The 12479-nt window shown below is 39.2% G+C and overlaps 1 protein-coding gene across 5 annotated transcripts in view; it reads left to right on the top strand.

Annotated features, from left to right (window-relative positions):
- ENOX2 (ecto-NOX disulfide-thiol exchanger 2) overlaps positions 1-12479 on the top strand; it is a 358832-nt gene that overhangs the window by 276073 nt on the left and 70280 nt on the right. For all 5 annotated transcript variants that reach the window (XM_028522517.2, XM_028522520.2, XM_036016458.1 and 2 more), the window contains one exon: positions 10542-10748. In XM_028522517.2, coding sequence (XP_028378318.2) covers positions 10542-10748 — 207 coding nt within the window. The remainder of the gene's footprint in view (positions 1-10541; positions 10749-12479) is intronic.

The raw sequence follows: 12479 nt of genomic DNA, 5'->3' as shown, positions 1-12479 counted from the left end.
AAATGATCTAGGTATCTGTCTTGTCAGTAACTTATAGGTTTCTCCTTAGACTCTTAAAAATATCTGCAAAGATATGGTGCCCATTTTTCAGTTTAAATGTAACAGCAATAATAATTGACTCAATGTTTTTTCCATATCTGTTTGGGATTTTATATTTTCTTTAAATTATCAAAAGTTACATCTTCAGGCTTCCAGTCAAGATGGAGGTATAGGTAGACACACCTTGCTTCATTGCACAACCATAAGAAGGAACAGAACTGCCAGAAAATCATCCAGAAAAACACCCAAAACTGTACGAAAGTCCAACAACCAAGGATTTAAAGAAGCGATATTCATCCAGATGGGTAGGAAGGGCAGAGAGTACTCAGTATGGCAGCAGTGAGTGGGGTGGGGGTAGGCAGAGAGGTAGAGAGGCAGACTGGCCCAACAGGCAGCCCCACATTCACATGTGGTAGATAAAAGTCAGGGGGACACCTTGTGAGTGAGCGAGCCCAGCCTGAGGCCACACCACCCAGCCCATGGCTCCAGCACTGGGGAGAAGCAAGCCTCATAACTTCTGGCTATAAACCCAGTGGGTGTTGGGGTGGTGGAAGACACTACCAGTTTCTCAGAAGAGCCTGGAACATATTTGAACCCACCCACCATCACCGTCAGAACCACTACCTACCAGGACAGCAGCTGAAGGGCACCAGTCATACACAGGACATGGGTGAAGTGACTAAAAATGGGGTGAGAGCCAAGCAAGCCCCCAGAAGTCAGCCAGCAGCAGCGTTGTTCCCTCTTTGACCCCACACACGGAGCCACAGTTGCCCCACCCTTGTGAATACCCAAGGCTCTGCCCCATACAACTTAACAGTTGCACTAAAATGGAATCAAAGCAACTCTACCTAGTACACAGACACAGGGAGGCTTCCAAAACCAGGAGACAAAGAAATATGACCCAAATGAAGGAACAGAACAGAACCCCAGAAAAAGAACTAAGTGATGAGGAGATAGCCAACCTATCAAGTGCAGAGTTCAAAACAGTGGTAGTCAGAATACTCGAAGATCTCATTGAATATGGCAAATGTGTAAGGGAAGAAATAAAGGCTATACTAAGTGAAATAAAAAAAAATTCACAGGAAACCAACAGTGAAAGGAAAGAAGCCAGGATTCAAATCAATGATTTGGAACATAAGGAAGAAATAAACATTCAACCAGAACAAAATTAAAAAAAAAAAAAAAGAATTCAGAAATATGAGGAGGGTTTAAGAAGACTCTGGGACATCTCCAAAAGTGCCAACATCTGAATCATAGGGATGCTAGAAAGAGAAGAGGAAGAGGAAGAAATTGAAAACTTACTTGAAAAAAATAATAAAAGAAAACTTCCCTAATTTGGCAAAGGAAGTACACATACAAGTCCAGGAAGCACAGAGTCCCGAACAAGTTGGACCCAAAGAGGTCTACACCAAGACACATCATAATTAAGTGTCGAAGATTAAAAATAAAGAGAGAATCTAAAAAGCAGCAAAAGAAAGGCAGAGAGTTATCTACAAAGGAGTACCCATAGACTACCAGCTGATTTCTCAAAAGAAACTTTGCATGCAAGAAGGGACTGGCAAGAGTTATTCAAAGTGATGAAAAGGAAGAACCTACAACCAAGATTACTCCATCCAGCAAAGCTATCATTTAGAATGGAAGGGCAGATAAAGTACTTCCCAGACAAGGTAAAGCTAAAGGAATTCATCATCACCAAGTCCTTATTATATGAAATATTACAGGGACTTATTTAGGAAAAAGAAGAAGACCAAAACTATAAACATTAAAAGGGCAAAAACTCACAACTATCAACAACTGAATCTAAACATCAAAAACAAACTAAGGCCCTGGCTGGCGTAGCTCAGTGGATTGAGCGCGGGCTGGGAACCAAAGTGTCCCAGGTTCGATTCCCAGCCAGGGTACATTCCTGGGTTGCCGGCCAGAACCCCCAGCAACCGCACATTGATGTTTCTCTCCCTCTCTCTCTCTCTCTCTCTCTCTCTCTCTCTCTCTCTCTCTCTCTCTCTCTCTCTCTCTCTCCCTCCCCCCTCCCTCCCTTCCCTCTCTAAAAATAAATAAATAAAATCTTAAAAAAAAAAAACTAAGCATACAACTAGAACATGAATAGAGTCACAGATATGGAGATCATTTGGAAGGTTATCAGCTGGGAGGGGGAAGGGAAGAATGGGGGTAAGGTGTAAGGATTTAGAAGTATAATTGGGTAGGTACAGAATAGACAGGGAGATATTAAGAACAATAGCCAATGGAGAAGCCAAAAAACTTAAATGTGCAACCCATGGACATGAACTAAGGCAGGGGAATCACTGGAGGGAAGAGGGGAACCAGCAAAGGGAGGGAAAAGGGAAAATTGGGACAACTAATAGCATAATCAATAAAATATACTTTAAAAAAGTTACATGTTCACATTTACATAACCCAAGCCTCATCAAAGCTTCTTCCACAGTTCTAGTGGTACTGGGTGGCCTACTTAAGGGGGGCACCACTATAGTACTAAGATATTAAAACTATTAAGGGAAACACTCAGGGGTCCAGGCCATAGATCAAATGAACTTGCCTAACACAATAAACATGAACCTTTGACATGTGACTTCAGACAACTATTTCATCTCCTACCTTACATAAGAATCAGTTAATCAAATCAGAACCTGGCAGAGATGCAGAATCTATTTAGTATGGTCTGCTCATAACAGAGGATTTTAAAATCAGTCAGGGTTGGTTGAACAAGTCATCCGAGCTTCTCTTGCTAGTGAAAAATGTTGTTAGTACCATCTTTTAAACTTTGAATTTCTTTGTCAACAGTGACTTCCTTCCAGACCAATAATAAATTTAGGAAACCAGCATCTCAGAGGACCAGATTAAGAGAATTAGTATATCACAGAAGATTTGGGAAATGAAGAATAAGATGGTCCTAGTAGGCCTTACCTGCCTGTTCATGTGGCTATTTCTAGTTTGTGTTTAGTGCCTAGGGGAATGAGTGGCATTGTTGTACTATTATCTCATACTCTTAGTGTCACTGTCCCTACAAATGGACAATAGACTTTTTTTCCCTTTCTTTCAGTGTGGTACTTTTATAGTAGAGAAAGCTGTGCATCCATAACACTACCTTTTTCACTTCAGGGCCATGTATTTAGACATTGCAATGTGAAAACCTCCTGCTTATATAAAGGTAGAATCCTGCTGTTTTAGCCATTCATTTACCACATTATTAACCTGTACTAGGCTTTCATAGTCTTAATCAAGTCTAGTCTAACCAGTTGGCTTATAACCTGTAATGTCTGCATAGGGTATAAGGGATGACTTTGCAGTACATTCAGTTTCTGAATTTAGAAACAATAGCTCAGATAGCTTGTGTATAACACATAGACCTCATTGTTGAGCAGTTTATTTTTTTTATTTTATTTTAATCATTGTTCAAATACAGTTTTCTCCTTTTTACTCCCAGCACCCCCTACCACCCCTCCCCACTTCCCTCCCATTACCACCCTCCCTTAGTTTTTGACCATGTGTCCTTTAAGTTTGTTCCCGTGAACCCTCCCCACTGTCCCCTGAGATTCCCTCTACTCTCTTCTGTGGGCACTGTCAGCCTGTCCTCTATTTCAGTGTCTTTGGTTATATTTTGCTTGTTTCTTTGTTTTGTTCTTTAGGTTCCTGTTAAAGGTGAGATCATATGGTATTTGTCTTTCACTATCTGGCTTGTTTCGCTTAGCATAATGTTTTCCGGCTCCACCCAAGCTGTTGCAAAGGGGAGGAGCTCCTTCTTTCTTTCTGCTGCATAGAATTCCATTGTGTAAATATACCATAGTTTTTTGATCCATTCATTTACTGATGGGCATCTTGGTTGCTTCCAGAATCTAGCTATTGTAAATTGTGCTGCTATGAACATTGGGAAGCATAGGTTCTTTTGTATTGGTGTTTTAGTATTCTTAGGATAGAGTCCCAGCAGTGGAATCGCAGGGTCAAAAGGCAGATCCATTTTTAGTTTTCTGAGGAAGTTCCATACTGCTTTCCATAGGAGCAGTGTTTAATTGAATGTAGAAATGTATAGCTTAAAGAGTTTCTGATTTTTGATAGTCTCTAGTAAAGGAAACAGAAATCTCTCATGTGAAACAGAAATCTTTGTTGAGAAAGATTTCTTAGATGCACTTAGATGAGAAATCAAGTACATTTATCTTTTCCCACTACAGCCGTTCCTTCTTAGTTCTGAGTTGGAAGGGCTACAGTATGAGAGGGAAGCATTTTACCTTCACAACTTAATCCTTTAGAACTTCAGCTTTGTTTTAATAATGCTGACAAGACAATTAGTACCAGTAAAGTGGTGGTTTCTGGGAAGGAACCTGGCTTTGGAAAGGAATTCAAAAAATAACACCCCTGAAATAGCTTAAAGTAAACTGGTGTTCTATTTCTTTTAAAACTTTAATTTTGTTTAAAGTGTGCTCAGTTTAATTGAGTGGAGAAAATACTAATGCCTGCCTTAATTCTCTGCTAAAATTATGGCAAACATGCTATTTTTTGTGAACAGCCCCAAGACTTTGTCATGGTAAGATGGGAAGAACAGTTAAGACAGGAAAAGCAGGGATTTGGTCTGATTGAATCCCTCATCTTCTCCAGAGCCCACTGAGCCAGTCTGATAAGGCCTTGATTATAAATCCCTGTACTCACTCAATATGCCTGTCTCTGGTATATTCTCTTGCACTCAGTGGACTCTCAGCAACAAGATCCTGTGATTTTAGGGGCTCTTTATGCACCTGTGTAATGTGCTTCTGTCTTGTCCCTTCATTAGAAAGTAACTTTAGCATCAATTTCTTCTCTCTCCCACCTGACACTTCATCCAGGTGCCTGTCATATATACAGAACTCTAAAAGTCATGGGGCTACCAGTAACCATAAATTCAGAGTCCAACTTGACTCCAAATGCCTTTCACTGATCTGCTTCATGTTTTCTCACATTTCTACTTACCACTTACCCATCCTTCAGTTAAGTTCAACTGCTTCCTGATCTCACACTGTTTTCTAGCTCAACTCCAAGTCTGAGGTTTCCTGGAACACTTCCATGTGGAAAGTACCAAAAATATAACAGTAGTTAATAATTCATCACCCTAATGTATTTCCATTTGAATATTGGGTACTAAATCCAATGGATACTTTTTAGTCCTTAAACTACTTTATCTATCTGCTACATTTAGTATGTGACCTCTTCATCCTTCTTGAAACATAAGGTCATTTGACTGTGTAAGGATGAATGAGACTACCAGAGAGATTATGTAGATCAAGAGGGAAGACAACCAAGCAGAACACCCTGAAGAACTCCAACATTTCAAAATGTTAAGAAGCAAGATTATTTTGTATTTATGTACACCCCTCAGCAGCAAAAGTCCTCAAAAGACTTAATCTTTCCAATTTTTCTCTTCTCCCTTAAATCTTCTTCATTTATAGCACAGGGGTGTCCAACCTTTTGTTGTCTCTATGTCACACTGGAAGAAGAGTTGTCTTGAGCTACACATTAAATCCATTGTGACACATAATCACACAAAAAATATAATGTTTTAAGTAAATTTACGATTTTGTGTTGGGCCACATTCATAGCCATCCTGAGCCTCATGTGGCCTGTGGGCCACAAGTTGGACACCCCTGAGGGATTCTTTTGCCCCACCTCTCTTTCAAAATGTCCCTTTTTTAAAGACACTAGTAACCTTATAATGCTAAATCCAGTGGTCAATTCTCAATTCTCTTTCTAACTGACCCGATAGCCATATATGATACAGTTGACTACACCTTTCTCATTGATAAACTTTCTTCTTTTGGCTTCCAGGAAAACTATTGGTGTTCCTCCCATCACACTGGTTTGTCCTTCTCAGTCTCCTTTGCTCATAGCCTTCTGTTCTTCCTGACCTCTTATAATTGAGGAGCCCCATGGCTCAGTCCTTGGACCTGTCCCCTGTCTACACTCATACCTTTAATTATCTCATCCAATCTCATGGTTGCAAAACTATCTATATGCCAATAACCCTAATTTATGTTTTTAGCTCAGACCTTGTTTCTGAACCTGAAATTTATATTCAACTGCCTATCTGTTATCTCCACTTAGATATGAAGTACACATCACAACTTAATATGTTCAAAAGAAAACTCCTAGTCTTTGTCCCCAAACCTTTTCCACTAGCAACCTTCTCCATCTCAGATACTGGCAGCTCTATCCTTTCAGTTGCTCTGGTCAAAACTTAAAGGTCATCACCCTGGTTAGTGCAGCTCAGTGGATTGAGTACCAGCCTGCGAACCGAAAGGTCACTGGTTCGATTCCCAGTCAGGGCACATGCGTGAGTTGCAGGCCAGGTCCACATTTGGGGTGTGTGAGAGGCAACTGATCGATGTATCTCTTGCACATCGATGTTTCTCTCTCTCTTTCTCCCTTCTCGCTAAAAATAAATAAAATCTTTAAAAAATAATAATAAAAGGAAAGCTTAAAGTTTGTTCTTACCTCTTTCCCTCACATACCACATTTATCCTGTTAGAAAACTCTATCATGTCTATGTTTAGAAAGGTCCACCATTAAATAACCATGAGATCTTTCTCATGGGTTAAGTAACTTAACCCCTCTAATTTAGACTAGAAAAAATCAATTTTGGTCTAAAAATGCAATGGGTCAAACTAGACTGGAGCTGACTGTGTACTAATCTACTAAAGATAAATGGTGACTGAGTATTCCATTGCCCTACAAGCAACATCCTCTGGTTCCCAGGAGTCAGACATAAGGCAAAAGAAAGCTTTCTAGATCACAGTTACTTTTTTCCCCCACAGAGTGGCTATCAGAGATTTACTGCATTCTCAGTCAGCAGTTCTCAGTTGCTGGTATAAATGGCAGTATCATCTCTCCAGAAAATTCAATTTTGCCAAGATTTTTACTCCAACTAATAGACCTCCTATATAGAGAGATTACATTTTGAGCCTACTGTGAAATGATAGTATGTGTGGAATAAATGGTGTAATATCATCTTCTATTTGTGTCCAGACATGTGGGAAAGAACCCATGAGCCAGAAAAGAGCATTTGTTTTTATTTTACCATCTCAAAACAGGCCCACCTCATTGATTTTGGTTCCTAGAACTGGGTTCTATAAACAAAACTTGAGGAAGTCAGTAAATAGAGAATCAGTAAAGATTTGCCACCTTCTGATTATTTGTAGTCAGTTGGGATTATGCTAAAATATATCTGACCCCTGCTGATTGTCTAGGGGGCCCTCAGTCTTGAGCTGTCTACTAATATCAACTCAAAGATTTGCAGTATGTAAATTCTGGCAAACCAGTTGAGTGAGTGATCTGTGATGCTCCTTTGATAAGCAAGATGCAAGTGGCTTGTAGGTCCTCTAAGCTGCTCCCTGCCTCACATATCAGCAGTGACTCTGATCTTAATGCTGATTGCCTCAGCACAGCTCCCCAGCATAGGTGCTTAGTTGTAATTATAATTGCTAGAAGCTCCTCCTTTTCCATTACAAGAGATTAGAGTTCTTTATACTCCCAGCTATCTTGTATCTTTTTACATGAAAGTTTTCCATCCAGAGTGGTGAAAGGGCTGTTAAAAGGGCTGTTAAAAGAGCTTAACACTTTACCTGATTAATAGCTTAGCACTTTGAATTTGTTCTCCTATGGAGTTATCATTGCTGTGCCAAGATCACTCTACTTCAGTGGGATTAGAAAATCAGGACCAAACAACAAAGTGCTTTGAGCTATTAATTAAAGAACAAGTACTATCCATTAAGGAAGATAGTATAGCCCATTGCCTTCTTGGTGGCATACACCTAAATCTCAGCAAATGCTATCAAACAGACTTTCTACATTTACCCAAGGAAAATAAATAAATCCCTAACATTCTTGACACTATGCTTAGTAGCTTTTATGCTCCTTTACTTACCAGTCACCACAGAATAATGACAGTATCTAAACAGGTGATGACTTCATCACACAATTTTTAAGTCCTACAAATGTAGTCAAGGAAAAGAGCCTTTGTATTTACAGTGTTGCATGTAACTGCATCAGTAAAGACATTTCTAAGAGTCCATCAATGGATCTAAGGCAGACCTAACTAAGCAAACTCAAATAATATGAAAAGGTGATTATTTGCTTCACAAAAAGATTCTTTACCATCAAATTCCTTTAAATAGTAGATTTCAGAGGGATCCTGAAACAAGATTTTATTCTAAAGTCTTTGACTTGAAAATATTGCTTTACCTATATGTATGTTCTTGCAAATTCTTTACCTATATAATCAGACACTAGGTTATGTTCCGTGGTCAAAACCACATATGTCTTCACAGCTATGGAGTCTTTTATCAATAAGAGTCATTCATCCCTAAACCCAGACTTATCTAAAGATCTGGATAAAACAAGGAGCTGAGAGTTTAGAAGTCCAGGTCTTAGCTACCACTTGACTCCAGATTTGTAGTAGAGCTCTAGAAATCCCCAAACTGGCAATTAGGAAATCTTAGTTCTATAACAGTAAGTAATAATAACACTATAATAACTACTATTTATTGGGAACCTACCAAGTGCTAGGCATTGTACCACATGCAATATAGATAGTAGATTATCAATTATCCTACCTTATAAGGTAGAAGATTGTGTCCTTATTTTAGAGATGAAAAATGAGGTTCTCAAAGATTCTGCCATGGTCAGACAGACAGTAGTAGGTAATTGAGTTAATGTTTAAATCCAGGTTTATCTGTTCTAGGTTCATGCTCCTTATATTTATATCTAACTCAATGACCTTGAATGAGTCACTGAGCCTTACTCAGCTAAGTTCTTTCCTTTGTAATATGAGTTTACACCAAGTCAGTGGTTTTAAACTTTAGCTATATGTTTTACTTGTGCAAGGAGCTTTAAAAAATAATGTACAGGCTGCACCCCAGTCTAATTAACTTACATTCATTAGAGTGGGGCCTAGGCATTTCTGTTTCTTTGTTTGACTCCAAACTTGATTCTGATGTGCTGCTAGAGTTGAGAATTACTGGAAGTGTGTTATCTAGAATCCTTTCCAGTTCTTAAAAACTGAGAAACTTAAGTCTCAAGAGATTCTGGACCTCATCTTCCCCCTTTAGACAAACTATAACCTCTCCAGTGTCCATGACTAAGACATTTCAGATCCCTGCTCCCTAGGTTATTTTCATTTTCTCTTCAAATTTCTCATATGGATCAAAAAAACAATACAGTGAGTTCTTAAAATTAAAGACATTTAAAAATTAACAGAAACTTTGTAAGTTACCTGAATCCCTCTCCCCTTTTATTGACTAAACAGAGAAACTGATTATTCTCAACCACACTGATAAGACAGACAGTGGTAGCCAAGTGAAGAAACTAGAGATGTTGATACCCAAGGAAGCTCGCATATCATCTGCTTGCCAACTTGGATAAGAGCCAGGTGTGGGTTTTGACCTAATCTACAAGTGAGACTCATTTATTTTTATATGTGAGCTATAATCACTGTTGAGCTCTCCAGATCTTGAGCTGAGAGAATTATTGTTAAGAGCTCAATGGAGATAACAGATTACGCAAAATAAATCCTCGCAGGCCCAAAACCAATGTTAGAAAAACCCTTGACCACCACACTTTGTTTTGGAGGGCTATGAACTATAGGGTTTTGCTTGGCAAATGCCTCAATACATACATATAAATACTAACAAGAAGCTGGCAAATACAATGGGTCTCATGTATAAGATGAGTGAGTAGGAAGCCCATTTTTTTAAGCAGAGGGAGAATCTCTCATTAAGTAGGTTTTTAATGTCTCTTTATAGCCAAATTTATCTCACTTTAGTTAATGATTTCCCAGACAAGTTTACTTTCTCTGCTGGCTTTCATAGTTTCCTCTAAATGCTGCATGGTTAGCTCTCTACCTCAGGCCTCCATTAAGGAATTTGAAGAAGGGCTCACTGGTATCAAAAAACAAAAAAACCCAAAAAGGATTATTTGTACTCTGGATGACATTGTCAATCAAATCATTCTGAGAGGTATAAACATTTTTGTAAATGTTCTCCTCGTTATTGTCAAATTAATCCTAAAATAGTTCTTCCAGTAAGAATGAACAGAGAGAATATGATAACTACAAACTGAATTACACAAATTCCAGTGTTCCACTGGTTCTGAGAATTCATCCTTAAACTGTGATTTCACTCAACTAACAGTCTTCTTAATAAAAGTGACTGAAACAGAGCATAGCTGACTTGTAACAACAAAAGTAAAGAACAAAATTAAAGATATTTGGATGGGACAGACAAACAGGTCTGTGTATTTATCCTGTAGCCATTATGGGCACCAAACTGTTAAATAAAATGATTTTCAGGTTCATCCAACCCATTTGCTGTGGAGTGGAGATGAGCACCTTGGGACCACATGCTTCAGGCACTCTTAGGCAAAAGTCTGGTTGGCACATTAGGGCTATCTCTGAGACACATTAGGTTTCAAAGAGGTCTGTTCCAAGCAAACATTTTAATTTCAAATGCTTTTGCATTTACATTTAGATCTTCCACCCCCCGCAACCCGAGAACGACCACCAGGATGCAAAACGGTATTTGTGGGTGGCCTGCCTGAAAATGGGACAGAGCAGATCATCGTGGAAGTGTTCGAACAGTGTGGAGAGATCATTGCTATTCGGAAGAGCAAAAAGAACTTTTGTCACATTCGCTTTGCTGAGGAATACATGGTGGACAAAGCCCTTTATCTTTCTGGTAGGTGTTCGGTCATGAGGATTGTGCCCAGCAGACACGATGCAGAGATTGGGCATTAGTGTATTTGCATCTGTGGCAGCTAAAGTTTGGGCCTAATCATACCCCGTCTTGCCTGCAGACATGTAAATGCATGCTACCATCCATCTTCTTCCTTTAGAGTTATTCAGTAGTTCCACCCTGGCTGGTGTAGCTCAGTGGATTGAGTGCTGTCCTGCAAACCAAAGGATGAGTGGTTCAATTCCCAGTCAGGGCACATGCCTGGGTTGCAAGCCAGGTTCCTGGTAGGGGGCGTGTAAGAGGCAACCACACATTGATGTTTCTCTCCTTCTCTTTCTTTTTTCCTTCCCCTCTCAATAAATAAATAAGTAAATAATCTTTTTAAAAAGTTATTCAGCAATTCCCAGTTTTCTATGGAATAACTCCAAACTACTTACTTGTGAATAGCATCTAAAGGCCTTGATGATCTGCTTTACCTTTCAGCATTATCTCCCAATCCTTCCCTCACATCTGTGTTCCAACAACACTAAATTAATTATAGTTCCCAGAATATATCATGGTGTTTTATGCCTTTTCCTCTGACTATAATTATCTTTTCCACCTTCCACCCATCATGCACGCATCTTCACACCCTACAGCTCCAGCCAGTCATAATCCCTTCTGGAAATCTTTTGCTGATTTCTCTACCCACTCTGTCCCAGGCTGATTTGGGTCCACCTTCCTCAATGATTCCACAGCACTCACTACTTTCTCCTAAAATGACACCTATAGCACCATGCTCAAACTAGATCTACATTTATATCCATCACCAGAGTGTGAACTCTTTAGGGAAAAGGGACTGTGTCTTATTTAACTTTGAATCCCCAGAGTCTACCACATAATCTTGAATAAAAATAGATGCTTAAAATTGTTTATGGAAGTCAATTCTCTAATATTTGTTGACAACTAGGCAGAATACATTGTTTCTGAGGATACAGCAAAGACCAAGGCAGACAATCTTGGAAGGAGGGAGGAGAGAGAGAGAAAGATTTCTGACTCCTGGGTTATCAAGAAAGGTAGCATTTGGACTAAGTCTTTGTCAAGGAAAAAACATTTGGATATAGACAATGGAACATAGATACAGCATGAACAAAGGTAGAAAGGTGGTAAGTTTTGATGAATATTCAAGGAAACAATGAGTAGTGGCTTGTGTACTATGTAGAAATGAAAGAAGGAAAAATATCAGTTGTGAGCACACTGTGAAAGACTTATTTGGGTCTTTATTCATCAGGTAATAGATAATTGTTGAAGGAATCTTTGAACAAGGAAGATGATTGTTTCTGAAAGAGTAATCTGACAGCTCTGTATAAAAATGAATTAGAAGAGAGAAGAGAAAAGAGGAGAGGAGGTCGGTAGGCTCCTGTTGCAATAGGCCAGGGAAAAAGGTAATGAGGGTTTGAAAAAGTAGACTGGTTAACATGAGAAAAGATAGGAGGAGGTAGATGTGGAATACTCACGTTGAATTTGCTAAGTGCTGTAAAATCTAACTGCTGAAGATTTGACATCACTTAGCAATGATAACAGCATCCTACAATAGACTATTTTAATAAGAATGTAAAGGTTGAAAGGCCCTGAACAGTTGTATATAAAAGACGACATGCTGCTCAGGAAGCATCCATCTATATGTCATTGAAATCAGCTCTCTGGTAACTAGCACCTCCTGGAAACATTCTCAAGGCTGCCAAACGAAAGGGA

This window comes from Phyllostomus discolor, chromosome X, assembly GCF_004126475.2.
Source record: "Phyllostomus discolor isolate MPI-MPIP mPhyDis1 chromosome X, mPhyDis1.pri.v3, whole genome shotgun sequence".
In the NCBI taxonomy this organism is placed as follows: Eukaryota; Metazoa; Chordata; class Mammalia; order Chiroptera; family Phyllostomidae; genus Phyllostomus; species Phyllostomus discolor.
The sequence above is the reverse complement of the archived record's forward strand: the minus strand, read 5'-3'. Positions and strand labels throughout refer to the sequence as shown.